The sequence below is a fragment of the Salmo salar genome, chromosome ssa20 (genome assembly GCF_905237065.1).
Source record: "Salmo salar chromosome ssa20, Ssal_v3.1, whole genome shotgun sequence".
In the NCBI taxonomy this organism is placed as follows: Eukaryota; Metazoa; Chordata; class Actinopteri; order Salmoniformes; family Salmonidae; genus Salmo; species Salmo salar.
Genome location: NC_059461.1, coordinates 17,879,614 through 17,899,130, shown reverse-complemented (window position 1 = coordinate 17,899,130; position 19,517 = coordinate 17,879,614). Strand labels below are relative to the sequence as shown.

General features: G+C 41.7%; 1 protein-coding gene across 1 annotated transcript; it reads right to left on the bottom strand.

Annotated features, from left to right (window-relative positions):
• Window positions 1-9,096: 9,096 nt before the first annotated feature.
• On the bottom strand, window positions 9,097-16,492 carry LOC106580025 (probable peptidyl-tRNA hydrolase). The gene is made up of 5 exons (XM_045703014.1): window positions 15,960-16,492; window positions 12,563-12,782; window positions 10,070-10,169; window positions 9,921-9,966; window positions 9,097-9,801 (listed from the first exon to the last, which is right to left on the bottom strand). The coding sequence occupies exons 1-5, from the start codon at window positions 16,065-16,067 to the stop codon at window positions 9,532-9,534; spliced, it is 744 nt and encodes a 247-aa protein (XP_045558970.1). The 5' UTR covers window positions 16,068-16,492; the 3' UTR covers window positions 9,097-9,531.
• Between the last annotated feature and the right edge of the window lie 3,025 nt (window positions 16,493-19,517).

The following is a 19,517-nucleotide window of genomic DNA, read 5'->3' as shown; positions in this document are numbered from 1 at the left end:
TTGTTGATAGAAAATGTCTCACAGATTTTTCCTGTGTGGGTGCATGTTACACGTGACTGCAAGGGAGGAAGAGAAGAAGGGTGGTGGCCGTTCATGGTGTCATGTCTTGGTCAGTGTAGAGTTTATATGTTATTTTAGCTTCTGTTCTGACCTCAACAAAAACCCTCACACACAACAAAGGCGTGGTCTCTGTGGTTATAGTCTCCACGACAACAGGTGGACAAAGGGGGAGCAGTGGGGGGAATGTGGGGCGCAGGGTAAAAGGGGGTGACGGGGGGAGGACGGAGGGGGACGGGGGGCTGACCTTGGCCTCTATGTGGTCAGATGGGGTGTGAGGGCCACAGGCCTGGTGGGTTTAGGGATAAGGAGGAGTGAAGAGGAATAATATCATGATGCCTCTCATTCTCTTCAAACTTGGAATGATTAATGACAACACAAACCCCTCACCCCCTCTTTCTCCACACCAACCCCCCACCGCACCACACACCATCCCATCTGATCTCTATAGGCCTGCTGCTGCTCAAACACTACCCTGTCCTTTGACATGGTCACTTTCCCAACACTGTTGATTGATGAGTGACTCCATTCCCACCGACATGTCATGGTAATGCTGCAAGGAACGTGCAACTGTGGACCTGCCATGTCTGTGGACTAATGCCACCCAAAGTAGAAACATCTGCATCACACTTTAGGGTTTAAATCCTCTCTGCTAAAGTGTTAAAGGTTTTATACATGTTGACTAAAGTTCATTGTAGTATTTACAATGTCCTTTAGTAATAATATTGAAACAATTCTGAAGATTAGATGGGATATTGATGACACAGGCAATAAAAACTGATTGCTTCACTTTCTGTCCCTAAATATAAAATCTCTCCCCTGGTTGGGGAAATGGTTTCGCTCAACAACAAAAAAGAGCATCATGGCTGTTATTGGCTCTAATCAATGATGTCATCCCTCTCCTATACAGTCAGAGCTGTACTATAAACAGAGTATGTCTGTAACTGTGACTCCATGGACAGGTGGAACAATGGTGGAGTGTGAAGAGAGAGAAAGCGACAGGGAGAGTAGATAGTCACTGTTCTCAGAGACAACAAAGCAGGGTTCCTCTTTGGTACCAAAGGGTGGTGATGGTGGTGGTGAGGACAAAGGGGACGTAGGGGACACTGAGAGTGCTCTGGCTCTGTCAGTGGTCAGTCAGCCTCAGTGATGGCTCCAGACATCTCAGACATCTCTCCCTCAGACTCACACGCCTGCCTGCTGCCACGGACGGAAGACCAAGAAAGAGCTAGTGGCGCTTGCCTGCACAGCTGCACCGCACAATGACACATGTATATGGATGGACACAACCACACATGCATACGATAGCTGCATATTACAAACCACACGCAAGACAAGCTTACTAAAGACTTATTTATCATTTCTCTGAGAACAACAGCGTACCACCACAGAGAGAACTGGCTGGATCCAGCATAGGCGGCTAGTGATGACATATCCGGGGGGGGTATGGCGGAGGGAGGGATGGTGAGGGGGAAGGGGGTGGTACATCATCATATGGATATCTGCAGTCCCTGTCTCCCTCAGCTCTGCCATCACTAGGTAGCTGTGGTGGTATGCAACTCAGACTACGTTAGGATGTAAGGGGATATATGAAGACAACAGGCAGGGGGGAATGTACACACACAGTGTTATTACCAGGTGGTCTCTCTCAAGATATGTTACTGTGTCACTATCTATGTGAAGTATAACTGAGGATCTAAGAACAGCCTGGAGGGGTTTTCAGGTTAACCCTGGCGTTGCCGCACCATGCCCAGCACAGGAGTTAGTCCATGTGACCAGACAGTGGATAATGCTATTCGGCTGTAACGTCAGCTCAGCAGCCCTGTGATGCTCTTCCGCCTCTCCGCCATCCCCTGCTCTTACACAGTGGTGTTGTGTCACCCATCGCAATGACACAGAAGCCTGGTCACGTGACTGGGGTGTCCAAGGGACATGAGGAAGGAAGGAAAGAAGCGACTGACCCTGATCACAACGAAGGCTGCTATAGTGTCAGCCGTGTGTGTTGAATGTATATGGAACATGGTGATCCAGCAATGGAGGTCATGGTTTAAAGCAGTAGAACTGTGATAAAGATAAATAACACATTTACATTCCAACCTCATCTTTTATCATCTTATTTTCATTCACAATAATACTCTCTGTCCATATACATCGTCCTCTAAACGTACAACCAGCTTACGGAATACAAAGTCAAATTAGTGCTGTTTTCTGGCATATAAACCCTAGTTGGATATTGATAAAGGTGTTGAAAGACGAGTTTAATCAGAGCAGTTTGCAGCTGTTTCATGTTGAAGTGTCTTTCTATCATTACAAGAACGTGTTCAACAGAGAGGGCTGGGTTCAGACATCCGAAACACACTGCTGTTGAACTGTAGATCAAACAATTCACATCAAAAGACATGCTGATAGTGTACAGTATATCAGATAATAATCCCAGTCATTACATGATCTCATAAAGACTAATTGACTATTATCAATCCATTTGTTATCAATACACACTGATCACTAAGAATGCCTGTGCAATGTAATTAACTGGGCTCCCGAGTGTGCAGCGGTCTAAGGCACTGCATCGCAGTGCTTGAGGCGTCACTACAGACACCCTGGTTCGAATCCAGGCTGTATCACTACCGGCCGTGATTGGGAGTCCCATAAGGCGGCGCACAATTGGCCCAGCATCGTCTGGGTTTGGCCATGTAGGCCGTCATTGTAAATAAGAATTTCTTCTTAACTGACTTTCCTAGTTAAATACAGGTAAATAATAATAATAATAATAATAATAATAATAATAATAATGTGTCAAAATATGTACTTTAATGTTTCTATATCATCCTCTCTGTTGTAAAAGATTCAGATGGAGGAAGGTTTTTAGGCTTGCGTGTTGGGTGGGAATGAGAGGACCACACGCATGTCTGTCTCAAGCAATAATCCACTTTTTTATTATGTCATGTGCAAACTGAATAAAGAAATATCCTTGCTGAATCACACCCATTTAGCCGAGACACATTTCCAATAGATCCTCATATCTGCGTTCCATGCTTACAAGAGAAATAAGAAACGAGTTTGATGAATGAATTACTGAGAGCAGTAGTTACCCAAACTGTGATGATATTGGGATGTAAAAAGCAAATATATCACCAAGCTAGGAAGGCAAAAGCGTTTATCCCACACTGGAGACTTGGGACGAATTCCATACTGACATCTCTGATTAGAGCAACAATATTACATTTTCATGGATTTAGTTAATATTTAGTACTTTATTTCTGTTCATACTAATAATGCAGTTATTCATAACTTCCTATATGACCTTATCATGAGATGGTATAGAGATGAACGGTTGAAAAGGAAATGTCCAAAGAAGAATGGCAAAGAGTAGCCAAGAATGTTTTACAAAGCATTGACCAGCCTGCCTCATTAGCAACACTTATATCAACGATAGGCTGATATATTTTTGAGTTGATGAGTTGAAAGGCATAAACACAGGAGTTTACACATATCCATAAAAACATATTGGAATAATTGAATTAAGTAATTATTTGAAAGGTCTATGTGACTAAAACATTTGCCTGCTAAGTTAGGTCAAAACCAATGACTGGTCAAAGCAAGAAATAGTGAAATTATGTTTAAGTTTTAATGAATTAATTTGTTATTTTTCAATATCACAAATGTGCAACTCAAGCATACATGCAGTATGAAATCAACAACACATAAACAATGATATTTCCAAAAAGATCAACAAAAACACAAACAAAAAAATGAATAAACCTGGATTAATAATTGTATAAAACTATCTATACCTTGAAATAAAAGTACAAACGAATTCCCTCTTAATTGGCTTGTAATGGTGTTTTAAAACGATAAAGAGGTTGCAAAGGTCACGGTTTGTTAAACAAAATTCAAATGATACATTCCTTAAGAATTATGCAAATTGTAATCCTAAAACAGCACTAGGAGCCACAACAAAAGCTCACCAGTAGAGCAGCAATAAACCCATCCTTGCCTAGGGGCAATCGAAAGTAGGAAGAGGTAAATGGAAAACATTGAAAGCTTCTCTTCGGGGGATTGGACCGAGCTCTTCTCAAAATATACTGTAGACCTAGTTGTCTCATTTGAACAACTTGCAAAAGAAAATATGAACGTTTTTAGGCTACTATATATATTCACCAGCTTGCTCCTCCAAGAGTTATGTAGACTTAGACCTACTTAGTTCTAAATAAAGCATTGTTGATGTATAATGTTATAATGCAATGAATGTACACGTGTAGGCTATACTGTGGGCTATACAATGGCTTTTAGTTTAACATAATCGTCTAAAGCTTTTGACCGATAGTGACTCGTTTTGGATAATTGGTGGTATTATGAATACATCGAATAATCAAGACTTTAAGGCAGATTTCTAAAAAGAAATATCACGACTATGAGGACAAGACTAAGAACTTGTATTTTACGACACTGATGTGAAAGGAACCTCCAGCAACAGATGTCCAGATACAATTCTCGGGTTGTGTTTTAAATTTCACAAGAATTGCGTTTGGACAATCAACTGCAAGGGCTCAAAGTGTGTCTCTAAACGAATTGCTCTCATCATTCAAAACAGTTCTCAATTGATCAATTTAAATTCATCATACAAATGATCTTTGGATCTGTAGAATATATAGACCTATAGAAAATATGGAGGCACTATCACTAATGTCATTCCAATCATGCACCTGACCAAGGATCCTCGCCTAATTTGGTAAAATGAAATATAATCAATTGCAGGATACAGAAAAATTATGTAATCTGGATATGTGCAAGTTAAACTAATACAGTTTAAAAAGCAGTAGCCTATTGTTTTCTTATATAGCAAAACTTTTGTTTTCTCCTTTAAACATTTTATAAGTCAGCAGGTCTAGTAAGAAACATGCACATTTCAAATTCATAATATCTGCGATTTTCGATACTCTGATCTTTGATAGTCTATACCAATGGCATGATTTACCAGAAGATGTTTAAGTCGACGAAGGCCTCAACGATTATACAATTTCCCCTTCGAAAACATCGAAAACACTGTAAAAACTTCTTAATTCAATACCATAATATGACAACATGAAAACGGTTTGCTCTAATCATCAGCATCGGAATCAGAAGAAACGAGTCGTTCAAACTCCATTACGACTGCGTTTCGACATATCTGCACCTGTAAGACGCATCTCCTTGCACATATAGTTCCCACATCATTATAGAGCAGAACACAAGCATTTTAACTCGACTTCAAATTCTTCCAATCATACAAAAAAAAAACTCGATGGTTATATTAACGTTAAAACGTTATAAGGCGACAAAGCAGAACATTGCTGATGCGAGAAAGCCGAGGGGAAAATTGTTAAAACGCGAATGCACCTGCTCCTCCGCCGTCCCCAAGCAGCATTTCTTGTATACTCCAGCTTGTAGAAAAATTATAAGACGCGAAAAAAGGGTTATATGAGTCAACTCGTGGCGCTCCTTTAACTGGCTATTACTTAATATGACGACTGCACGGGAATGGCACTGCGTGCTCGCTATTCTGTTATCCAAAGGCTTTTCTTGAGCTTCACTAACAATAACGGTGTTACCCGAGATGGACGGCGAGAGGGAGTGGGGATGGTCTTCGCTTGGTACTGAATTTGAATAACACCACGGGGTGATAAATGTCCATTGTGCTGAAGAAGTAATGCATCTGCACTAGCTCTGATAGCACACACAAGCAGCTGCGAATGAAGGACCAGTAACATTTTAAAGATACAACAGACCTATTTTGACTCTCCAGGGCAATTACAATCAAAACACTGTTATCCTTGTAAAACGTATTGTCAATACGAAATGAACTCTCTATTGTTTCACAAGAATAAACCAGGGGTATTCGTACAATGTAGCCTACTAACCAGGCACTAACAAATATCAACTTGTTTATTCATTAGTTTATTAAAAAATATTAATGAATGGCCTATTGGCAAATGTATTGGCTGTTAATAACATGTTAATTACATATTAATTAGTAGAGCCTATACGACCATGAGGTCAATATGATTACCATAAATTGAATAAATGCTCGTGTAGTTTAGGTATATGCCTCATTTATCAGATAATGACATTGTAGTCGTTTTCAGGAAAATCTTCAAGACATATACTAAAGATTTCTTTACATCTGTATGACACAGGTGATTGACAGGTGAACCACAAAGCGCGCGAGGGTGATGTTGTGCTTATGGGTCTAAAATTGTGACCTCATTCTGAAACAAACTTACCAGTAACTGTCCAGATCCTCAGAAGACCTGCAACTATTCTGACTAGCCTACTATTCTTCACATTTGTTGACACAAACATCTCTTTCAAAAGGCAATTAGATCGACTGGATCAAATGATTTGCTACGTTCAATTGCTATATCGAATCACTTCCCTTATCGAATTTGCATCGCATGGTGTCGAGGAAGGTAAACCTTGCCCAAAAAGGCGTGCTACTTGCGCTTCCCACACTCCAGATGCTTTAGGCCCATCATAGCTCGGGTTAAAAGCCTACTTCTCCCTGATACATTATTAAACAGTGGTCGCCTTCGGGGTCGGACTCTTCTCCCCTTTTCCTTTAAAGACATCTCAGTTGGTTTCATCCATCGCATCGCACTCCTACAGGGGAGTGAGTTAACATTTCCTTTGCTGGGAACATCTTCTCACTGTCGATGCTCATTTGCCTCTTAAAGGGCCTGCCCGCTGCTGCCTTTTCACGGCCATGTCAGAATAATTTATTGCGGGAGGCGCGAGATCACTGGAGATTATAGCTAAAGGGAGGGAAAAGACGCATTATTAATGCTTACTTATCGGGAATGCAGGCAGGGACTTCACTGATTCACTAAACTAAACCCATTCAGTTCATTGGAGAGAAAAAAAAACTATATTAGGCCTACATTATGAACCCACTTTTTGAAAGTCATTGAATAGATATCTGTATTGGGAAGAACGATTATTATATTTCTCAGATAAATCTGTACATTTTCTTCTGTAGTTTAGTACATCATTGAAATAGCTTGAGAGCGTAACTTTTTTTTTTCTTCTTTTTTTTCAGAGATTAATACTCCTTTCATATATGTTTTGTTATTGTATGAAGTCAACTTCGGCATTTCAAAAGTTTCAATGATAGCTGATGCTTCCTAGTTCGTCACCACTAAAATGAAAAAACACATAAGCCTCTTAATTTGATCACTGTTGTCCCAGAGAATTTTGAAGCAGCAGAAAATGCAAATTGTAATTTATTCAAGGTTTAAAAATGCTTCTAAAGTTTGTAATTCCCACTTTAAAATATCAGACTTGATTTGCCCTAACGAAAAATGTATCAACCCTCCAAAAAATCTCCATTAATTTTAATCCACAAAGTAATTCATATTTCCTGTTGCTGCAGGATTATTTTCCTGCTGTGATTAACATGGTCAAATTAAGATAGTAGGTCTGTAAGGACACTCTTTCCCCAGTGCAGTGCGGATTTGAGTAGGCCTAGCCAATTTTTCAAGGTCTGAATATATAATAATATAATTTATTGTAACAATTTTTGTAAACCTGAGCAGTATATTCTAGGCCCAAAGCTTTGCCCCTTTTATTGGAAATACATTCTCTTTAGTTTTCCTTACTTTGACATAAATTCATCCCGTTTTGTAGGCTTATAACAGATACAACAATACAAACCAGGACCATAGCCCATGTGTAAATCTTAGTGTAGCGCATCAAGTTATCATATATATTTTCTGAGACCGACTGTGTTCATTTGTGGATATAGGGGAAAAAAACCTTTGCAGTCTTTAAGTGAATGGGGAAATACATTTCAGTCTCCAAGCCTCAATGTGAGCCAGTAGAACAGCATGCCAATACTGCACGGTTCCTAGGTAAAGAGAGTATAAGGTCCCCAATAAGCTAGGTGAAGGTGGCTGGCTGTGACATATGGCATCACTAAACCGGAGCCTCAATATAAGATCCTGCACTAAACCATGAGGATTAGTTTGACGGTCTTATCCCAAAGAGAGGGAAGGAAGACAGTACCCTGCTTGATAATTACAAAGGACTACATTGAGATAGTTCACCTTTACAACCAGTGAAATCGATCCACATTCCTGTACTGATAATGCCCATATTATCGTTCCCAGGTCATCTGTTGGGGATCATGGTGAATAACAAATCCACTTTAAACTCAAAGCTTAAAAAGCCTCAACCTCAAGAAATCTCTGAGGGTCCGCAATTTGAGTGACAATAATGCAGTTTGTTTGTGTGTATCCATCCCCCATCCCTGTCTTTTTGTGTATCCCTGGTCTTAGCACATCTGTGAGCTTAGGGGAAGACCCCCCACTAGGCTTTGGGCTAGTGCAGCTCAGCCTATAACTGCTGAGGGGAAGCCATTCCTGAATATATTAGCCCAGTGTCCAGCCTTATTAGTGACCTCTGACCTTTCAGAGAAAAGTTAGAGGCCACCACTGCACTCTCCCAGGCTGACCACTCAGAGGGGCTGGGAAAGTGCCCTGGTAGGTGAGATGGCTAGCTGAAGGGGGTCACAAGACAGAAAGCGAAAGGGGTAGAGAGGTGGGGGTCTGTCAGGAGTGGAGAGATTCCCTTTGAGTCCCATTCCCCACATCCACAAGTGTGGCCCTGATGCTTTGTTGTGACTCTGAGCTATGTCCAAACAGAAGGCTTCAAACAGCCCTATCCTACAATGTTTGGCCCCCATTGTTTTCTCCCCCGCCCTTTCTTTCGCCCTGCATCGCAATCTATTTGGCCCATTCTATCAGTTTTCCATTCTCTCACTGCCTCTTTCTGTACTTTTTATATGGTCCTTTCTCAGTTTTTGTGGGCTGGTATTCACTTTGGTGAGAATCCTACACTTATTGACTGTTTGCTACTACTCAGTAAGAACGCTCGTTGATTAAGAGTGTGGTTATAGGCTGACAATTAAAGGATGGAATCAATATGTTGTATCAGTAAATACACCAAAGACAATGAGTTTAGAGAATGTGAGACTTTGGGTGGCTGAAACATGAATGAACCATGTTCTCTTAACAGGAAAACCCTCAGTTTATTCACGATTAGTTCCATTTCTTCTCAATGCCATTGGTAAGATGGTTGTTTAATCATTTTAATATCAAGTATTGGTCTCTCCTTAGACCTTGCACATAATTAGACCACCAAATGCCATACACATGGTAGTTTGGGAAACTTAAAAATAAATGCATACTGCATACCAATCTAGATCTATGCGTTGATTATCTTATACATATGTAAATTCTTTATCCTTGAAACGAAGTGTGCTTACTCGGCATTCATTTCACATACATCCTAAACCAGAGCAAAAACAAAGTCATAATAAATAAAAACATGTACACACTTTCATATTTCTGCAATAGGCAGCTTTGTTTCAGCAGCAACAAAGCTACTATCCCAGAGTAGTCATAGTTTCACTGGATCTGTCAAAGTCTCTCGTCAGTCTCAGGTCTGGCCAGTGGTCGTGTCCTTTAGTGGCGCGCTTAAACGCTCCCTTTGTTTCCCAGTCTGTGATGCTGGTCTGCCTCCAGGTGGCGACAGTGGGGACTGCACATTCTCCTTGTCAGTGAGCTGGGAGAGGAGAATGTCCACACTCTCTTCTAAAACCCCACTCAGAACCTTCTGCTCCTCCTGAGAGAAGCGGCCCAGAACATGCCGGTCCACTGATGTTTTACCTGATGGTCTGCCAATCCCAACACGCAGTCTGGGCATCACCTGGGGGGGCACAAGAATGGAATAGTACTTTATTGTCTGTCTTTTTGCTCTGCCCCCTCCACCCCTCAATTCCTCCCAATGTGGGAAGGGAGAGTATGTCTGTGTGGAAAATTACTTACATCAGTCTGCAGACACTCAACACAGGACCGCACACCATTGTGACCCCTGTCAATCAACAACATATAGAATGAGCACAAAGTTGGGAAGATCACATTGTTGTCAGATAGCGTCATTACTCATGCTGATATCTGTCTGGGAATCAACTCACCTGGCGCTCCCTCCTTGTTTCATAGCAAGCTTTCCAAGAGGCTTATCCAACTCATCATGAACCAGCAGTATGTGCTCAGGCTTGATGCTGTATTTACCCGCTTGATTCAAGGTAATTAAAAACAAAATATCATTAACAATGATATCATTAATATCATCAAATATCATTAACAAACAGGAAAGCAAAGGCTAGCTTTTTCAAACAGAAATTTGCATCCTGTAGCACAAACTCCAAAAAGTTCTGGGACACTGTAAAGTCCATGGAGAATAAGAGCACCTCCCCCCAGCTGCCCACTGCACTGAGGCTAGGAAACACTGTCACCATCAATAAATCTGCCATAATTGAAAATTTCAATAAGCATTTTTCTACGGCTGGCCATGCTTTCCACCTGGCTACCCCTACCCCGGTCAACAGCCCTGCGCACCCCACAGCAACTTGCCCAAGCCTCCCCATTTCTCCTTCACCCAAATCCAGATAGCTGATGTTCTGAAAGAGCTGCAAAATCTGGACCCCTACAAATCAGCCGGGCTAGACAATCTGGACCCTCTCTTTCTAAAATTATCCGCCGAAATTGTTGCAACCCCTATTACTAGCCTGTTCAACCCGTCTTTCATATCGTCTGAGATCCTCAAAGATTGGAAAGCTGCCGCGGTCATCCCCCTCTTCAAAGGGGGAGACACTCTAGACCCAAACTGCTACAGACCTATATCTATCCTACCCTGCCTTTCTAAATTCTTCGAAAGCGAAGTTAACAAACAGATCACTGACCATTTCGAATCCCACCGTACCTTCTCCGCTATGCAATCTGGTTTCCGAGCTGGTCATGGGTGCACCTCAGCCACGCTCAAGGTCCTAAATGATATCATAACCGCCATCGATAAGAGACAATACTGTGCAGCTGTATTCATCGACCTGGCCAAGGCTTTCGATTCTGTCAATCACCACATTCTTATCGGCAGACTCAACAGCCTTGGTTTCTCAAATGACTGCCTAACCTGGTTCACCAACTACTTCTCAGACAGAGTTCAGTGTGTCAAATCGGAGGGCCTGTTGTCCGGACCTCTTGCAGTCTCTATGGGGGTGCCACAGGGTACAACCCTCGGGCCTATTCTTTTCTCTGTATACATCAATGATGACGCTCTTGCTGCTGGTGATTCTCTGATCCACCTCTACGCAGACAACACCATTCTGTATACTTCTGGCCCTTCTTTGGACACTGTGTTAACTAACTTCCAGACAAGCTTCAATGCCATACAACTCTCCTTCCATGGCCTCCAACTGCTCTTAAATGTAAGTAAAACTAAATGCATGCTCTTCAACCGATTGCTGCCCACATCTGCCCGCCCGTCCAGCATCACTACTCTGGACGGTTCTGACTTAGAATATGTGGACAACTACAAATACCTAGGTGTCTGGTTAGACTGTAAACTCTCCTTCCAGACTCACATTAAGCATCTCCAATCCAAAATTAAATCTAGAATCGGCTTCCTATTTAACAACAAAGCATCCTTCACTCATGCTGCCAAACATACCCTTATAAAACTGACTATCCTACCGATCCTTGACTTCGGCGATGTCATTTACAAAATATCCTCCAACACTCTACTGAAAATTAGATGCAGTCTATCACAGTGCCATCCGTTTTGTCACCAAAGCCCCATATACTACCCACCGCTGCGACCTGTATGCTCTCGTTGGCTGGCCCTCGGTTCATATTCGTCGCAAAACCCACTGGCTCCAGGTCATCTACAAGTCTCTGCTAGGTAAAGCCCCGCTTTATCTCAGCTCACTGGTCACCATTGCAGCACCCACCCGTAGCACGCGCTCCAGCAGGTATATTTCACTGGTCACCCCGAAAGCCAATTCCTCCTTCGGCCGCCTTTCCTTCCAGTTCTCTGCTGCCAATGACTGGAACGAACTGCAAACATCACTGAAGCTGGAGACTCATCTCCCTCACTAGCTTTAAGCACCAGCTGTCAGAGTAGCTCACAGATCACTGCACCTGTACATAGCCCATCTGTAAAACAGCCCATCCAACTACCTCATCCCCATACTGTTATTTTTAGTTTGCTCCTTTGCACCCCAGTATCTCTACTTGCACACTCATCTTCTGCACATTTATCACCCCAATGTTTAATTGCTATATTGTAATTATTTAGCCACTATGGCCTATTCATTGCCTTACCTCCCTTATCCTACCTCATTTGCACACACTGTATATAGACTTTTTCTACTGTATTATTGACTGTATGTTTGTTATTCCATGTGTAACTGTGTTGTTGTTTGTGTCGCACTGCCTTGCTTTATCTTGCCAGGTCTCAGTTGTAAATGAGAACATGTTTGCAACTAGCCTACCTGGTTAAATAAAGTTGAAATACAATTTAAAAAATGAAAAATTCATAGTACACATAGCCTACTTTTGTACAAATTCCTCAGTCAACACTTAAAATGCATAAAACGTAAAAAAGACATCAAGAAGACAAGATTCCTCACCTGCTTTGGCCACGGATACACCGTTTATGTTCATCAGTAGTCGTGGTCGGAGAAGCACGATTTGGGTGTCCTGGATGTCAGATACGATGACCTCACCGGACACATGCCTATCACCACGCCAGCTGTCAGCTACCCCAAGCCGGGAAGCAAGTGCTTCCAGCACTGCCATGCCTACGCTGTGACGTGAACTGTTCATTCCAGGGTTTCCCAGTCCCACAACCTGCACAACGACAATAAATACATATTTTCCATCTTTGCATTTATATTTCTCTAAAACGCCACTGGTGAGCACAGTGGTTCTCCTTCCACAAGAACATACTGATTTGTGTCATGTTAGTCACACATTTTTAACTAACAATAACACAAAGTCTTGTTTCAAATCTATGATCAAAATCAGTTTTTGGCTCATAATTGTGCCAGGGAGCCTTGTTTTTAGAGCTCTTCATGTCTAACTTATAATTATGAAGAATAAAAATGTAGAAGCCCCAGGTAGCCTACATTGCTGCTACCCCACGTAGCAAACTTTAAAGACATAACCCGCCTGCGAGAATCCCTTGATGTGTCCTAATACATGTGCATAAAATTCAGCAAAATGGACAGCGTGAACTAAATCAAAGGACTGATCGCTGGCGAAGCGAGCCCTTCATCACGGCTTATTGTGAAATAGACACGTAGGCCTTAGCGGAATAAACTCCACTCAGTGGTGTAGGAAGTTTCTGATGACTCCACCAACGCAGTGGAGCGGAGACCAGGCTTTGTGGAATCTGGCTCTGACTACATCAACTCGCCCAAGGTCAGTGGTTCAAAAACTGTAAATTATGAAACCCCGTCTGGTACTTGTTTGTCCTTTGTAGTTGCGTGCTTTTCTTTGTTTGCTGAAATCCATACTTTTTCAATAAACATGAATCAAATACAACCAACGACTGTTTCCCTGCTGAGATTCAATTGGCACATTCGAATTAGAGCTGATTTTCCATCTTAGAGCAACAGCCATGAACAAAGAGTTGGTGGTTGCATTTGGTTAATGTTTATTGAAAAATTATGGATTTCAGCAAACAAAAAAAGGCACCTAACTACAGAGGACAAACATAGGTACAAGGTAGGCTTTTCATAATAATAATTAAAAAAAAACAAGTATTGAACTTAGGTGAATCGATGTAGTCGGAGCCAGATTCCACAAAGCCTGGTATCTGCTCCACTCCGTTGGTGGAGTCATCAGAAACTTTCTTCATCAAATCAAATTTGATTTGTCACATACACATGGTTAGCAGATGTTAATGCAAGTGTAGCGAAATGCTTGTGCTTCTAGTTCCGGCCATGCAGTAATATCTAACAAGTAATCTAACCTATAAATTTCACAACAACTACCTTATACACACACACACAAAGTGTAAAGGAATGAATAAGAATATGTACATAAAAATATATGAATGAGCGATGGCCGAACGGCATAGGCAAGATGCAGTAGATGGTATAGAGTACAGTATATACATATGAGATAAGTAATGTAGGGTATGTAAACATTATATAAAGTGGCATTGTTTAAAGTGGCTAGTGATACATTTATTACATCAATTCTTTCATTATTAAAGTGGCTAGAGAGGAGTCAGTATGTTGGCAGCAGCCACTCAATGTTAGGGATGGCTGTTAAACAGTCTGATGGCTTTGAGATAGAAGCTGTATTCCAGTCTCTCGGTCCCCGCTTTGATGCACCTGTACTGACCTCGCCTTCTGGATGATAGCAGGGTGAACAGGCAGTGGCTCGAGTGGTGTAGGTGTCCTGGCGGGCAGGTAGTTTGCCCCCGGTGATGCGTTGTGCAGACCTCACTACCCTCTGGAGAGCCTTACGGTTGTGGGCGGAGCAGTTGCGGTGATACAGCCCGACAGGATGCTCTCGATTGTGCATCTGTAAAAGTTTGTGAGTGGTTTTGGTGACAAGCCGAATTTCTTCAGCCTCCTGAGGTTGAAGAGGCGCTGCTGCGCCTTCTTCACCACGCTGTCTGTGTGGGTGGACCATTTCAGTTTGTCTGTGATGTGTACGACGTGGAACTTAAAACTTTCCACCTTCTCCACTACTGTCCTGTCGATGTGGATAGGGGGCTGCTCCCTCTGCTGTTTCCTGAAGTCCACGATCATCTCCTTTGTTTTGTTGACATTGAGTGTGAGGTTATTTTCCTGACACCACACTCCGAGGGCTCTCACCTCCACCCTGTAGGCCGTCTCGTCGTTGTTGGTAATCAAGCCTACCACTGTAGTGTTGTCTGCAAACTTGATGATTGAGTTGGAGGCGTGCATGGCCACGCAGTCATGGGTGAACAGGGAGTACAGGAGAGGGCTAAGAACGCACCCTTGTGGGGCCTCAGTGTTGAGGATCAGCGGGGTGGAGATGTTGTTACCTACCCTCATCACCTGGGAGTGGCCCATTAGAAAGTCCAGGACCCAGTTGCACAGGGCGGCGTCGAGACCAAGGGTCTCGAGCTTAATGACGAGTTTGGAGGGTACTATGGTGTTAAATGCTGAGCTGTAGTCGATGAACAGCATTCTTACATAGGTATTCCTCTTGTCCAGATGGGTTAGGGCAGTGTGCAGTGTGATTGCGTCATCTGTGGACCTATTGGGGCGGTAAGCAAATTGGAGTGGGTCTAGGGTGTCAGGTAGGGCGGAGGTGATATGGTCCTTGACTAGTCTCTCAAAGCACTTCATGATGACGGAAGTGAGTGCTACGGGGCGATAGTCATTTACCTTCGCTTTCTTGGGAACAGGAACAATGGTGGCCCTCTTGAAGCATGTGGGAACAGCAGACTGGGATAAGGATTGATTGAGTCGGCTCAAAACAAGTGAGTTAGCCAAGGCTAGATTAAGCACGTGGAGTAATGAGTATGATTCTGTGTTTTCACATGCAAAAGTCATTACTTTTGATTTAAAAAAATGTTTTATCTGCCTTCCCAATGAAAACTAATTTGAAATTTTAACATCTATTTTATGGAAAAGAGATGTTGTATGTTTCTGGACGAGGCACCATGCTACATTGTTGACAGCATGATTTCAAAAGGGCGCTCCTCCCTCACCAAGTTTGTCCGTTAACGTCACAGGTCATAGTCCGGTGCACCGTAGCTCAGGTTAATATTGACAATAACACACAGGAGCAATTTTTTTGTATTTCACTTTTATAACGTAAACACATAGATACAGTTTGTCAAATGTACGTCAAACGTTTAAAGTGTTGGCATTTTAGCTAACCTTAACCTAATTATCCGAACCTGCTACATTAATTCTCCTAACCTGCTTGAAAAGTCAATTCTGACAAACTGTATCCAATCTAGTCAAAACAGTGTCTGCGGTGCCCTGACTACAACATATTTGGGTAGCAATAGTTTTTCTTTAATAATTAACTTACCAGTCTCCGGCGAGAATTTGTGTGGACTCCTGCTTCACTGCCCATCATTGGTCCAACGGATCCAGTCAGCAAAGCTCGATTTATCAGTTTTAATAAAAGTCGTCTCATTGTGACAAAGTTCAGCAGAGTCTTGAAAAACGGTGACACACAAAGCCAAAGTTTAGACCTACCGACAACAGTGACGTTTCCCAGGTTTTAATGTCTCTGAACGTTTCTCATAAGCACAGAAAAGGCAACGTTACAAACACTTTTACGTTCATAACTTCATGTTCTCTTGCAGTGACATTGTGAGTAGTGTCAAAAGCTTACTGTCTGTGACCACCATCAAGAGTTTAGATCCAATAACGTGCTCCTGACGTTTCAATTCAGTAATAAACTAATATATTTGAAATGTCTATAGTTTAAAAATGTCGGATCTCGCTATAAAATTGAGAACACAAAAAAAGAAACATTGGAAAAGGATATCTATATAGTTCTTTTGGTAAAAAACAGACCTGCCGTACCATGCAACTTTGACATCAGTCAAAGAGACTGGTGGACAGAAAACGGAGAGGGTTCATTGTGACCAACTTCTGATCTTTTAAACCATACCGCCACCTAGCTTGGAGGTTTATATATTCACTTACGGTGTCTTCAGAAACAATTCACACCCCTTGACTTTTGCCACATTTTGTGGTGTTACAGCCTGAATTTAAATTTTTTTAATGATCTCCACACAACACCCCATTAGTCAAAGTGGAACATGTGTTTAGAAATGTTTACAAATTAATTAAAATGAAAAGCTGAAATGCCTTGTGTCAATAAATATCCAAGCCTAAATGAGTTCAGGAGTAAACATGTGCTTAGCAAGTCACATAATACCTTGCAAGGACTCACTCTGTATGCAATTATAGTGTTTAACAGGATTTGTAAATGACTACCCCATCTCTGTACCCTACACATACAATTATCTGTAAGGTCCCTCAGTCGAGCAGATAACTATAGCACAGATTCAACCACAAAGACCAGGGAGGTTTTCCAATGGTTCGCAAAGAGGGCACCTATTGGTAGATTAGCATGCTGCAGTTATTAATTACACTTCGGATGGTGTATCAACACTAGCTCAGTTGCAGGAGGAGAAGGAAACCGTTCAGGGATTTCACCATGAGGCCAATGGTGATTTTAAAACAGTTACAGAGTTTAAGGGCTCTGATAGGAAATAACTGAGGATGGATCAACAGCACTGTAGTTACTCCACAATACTAATCTAAATAACAGAGTGAAAAGAAGGAAGCCTGTACACAATAAAAATATTCCAAAACATGCATCCTGTTTGCAATAAGGCACTGAAGTAACACTGCAAGAAAAGTGGCAAAAAATGATATTTTTGTCTTGAATACAAAGCATTATGTTTTGGGCAAATACAACACAAACATCACTGAGCACTACTCCTCATATTTTCAAGCATGGCGGTGGCTGCATCATGTTCTGGGTATGCTTGTCATCGGCAAGGACTAGGCAGTTTTTTAGGATAAAAATAAACGGAGTAGTCTGCTTTCCAACAGATTCACTTTTCAGCAGGACAATTACCTAAAACACAAGGCCAAATATACACTGGAGTTGCTTACCAAGATAACATTGAATGTTCCTAACTGTCATAGCTACAGTTTTGACTTAAATCGACTTGAAAATCTATAGCAAGACTTGAAAATGGCTGTCTAGCAATGATCAACAACCAACTTGACAGAGATTGACACATTTTTTAAAGAATAATTGCCAAATATTGTACAATCCAGGTGTGCAAAGCTCTTAGATACTTACCCCGAAAGACTCACAGCTGTAATCACTGCCAAAGGTGATTCTAACATGTATCAATTCAGGGTGTTGAATATTTTTCAAATTAAGATATATTAGTGTTTTATTTTCCGTTTTGATTCTTTTTTATCATTTTCTTCCACTTTGACATTACGGAGTATTTTGTGTATATCGTTGACAAAAAAAAATACATTTAAATCCATTTTAATCCCACTTTGTAACACAAGATGTGGGAGAAGTCAAGGGGTGTGAATACTTCCAAATGCACTGTATACACGCCTTAACACTCATAGCAAATGCACAGTGTAATATACATAGGCTACTGGTTTGGAAAAGGGATTTTGGACCTTTCAACATTGTGCAACTTTATGTGTTTTGAAATTATATTTCACTTCAATAGGCCATTGAAACGAATGATGATGATACAGCATTAGGTGCATGTACCTCAATCAGCCTGACTAACCGGTGTCTGTATGTTCCTGTAATCAAATGGATACCCAGACTATTTGCATTGTCTATGTGAGTTGTCTATGTGAAAATGATTGAGACTGTACAATACAGTACCTCATGACACACAGTATTCTACCAGTAATAATTTGTCATGTTTGCTTTCATAAAAGTTTGACTTGTGTATGTGATTAAAACTGCTATAGCGTCCTCCGTACACTTCCTGAAATAGGCTACGCTAAGCGGTGGTACTGGTAACAACCCTGTTCAATCAAAAGAGACCATGGAATAACAGTGCACTTGCACCACGCCCATTTCTTTTGACACACCCACTTATTTCAGCATGCCCACTGCTCCGAGACCAGTCCGGGAAGCAGCTACCTGTACTAGCATATGCCGCCAATGGCGATTACGTTCGTTTTACTGCTAGCCAAAATGAAGGTGATCAGGACGGCTAATATATTACATCTGAAACCGTTATCAAAGTTGTATTTCCTAGCGAAACAGGGGGTGATAAGTGATGGAAGACCAACACCTGAGCTTATGGACCTAAATCAAAGGAAGGGACAGAAAATCACACCACCATTTAAATCTGAGTGGTATCAACGGAACGACTGGCTGTGAGCCTGCGCTGCTAGCAGCCGACCCTACTGCTTCTCATGCCTGCTGTTCTACACCAGCGACAACGTGTGGACAAGAGCCAGTTACTGAAACTTGAACAACTTGCCTATAGTGCTCAACAAGCATGAAAAGTCTGTCTCATATCCAAAGCCAGATAGCTCTTAAGACATTTGGCAGCTCACTGATAGATCTGGCATTGAATGAACAACGGAGATTGAATATCAGCATGCACAATGCAAAGGCAAAAGATACAAGATTTTGAAAGACCTAATAAATGCTAGGCCACGTGCTACCAAGGTAAACAGGAGTCTGTACATCATGGCAACAATGAGAGTGCCAGATCAAGAAACGGGCAACTCTGGAACAATTATATGCCTTTGTTTCTATGAGCGATTCGAGCAGAAATGCAATGAACTGGGCCTGACTGAAAGCGAAACTCATAGAAACAGCCAATCCGACTATCTACTACAACATCCTGGACAATATCAATGTTCAGATGAGAGCCAGGTTTGACCACTGAAAAAGAACCGGTCTCCAGTTGGGTAGAGTAATAAGGCAACCTCACAGAGAGTTACTCACACTAAACAACTTTATTTCCAGAGGACATATGAGATGGATGTGGTTCTGTACAGAGAATAGTTATGAATGAATATGCTAATAAATGAATATACTAATAAACATGATAATGAATGAGTA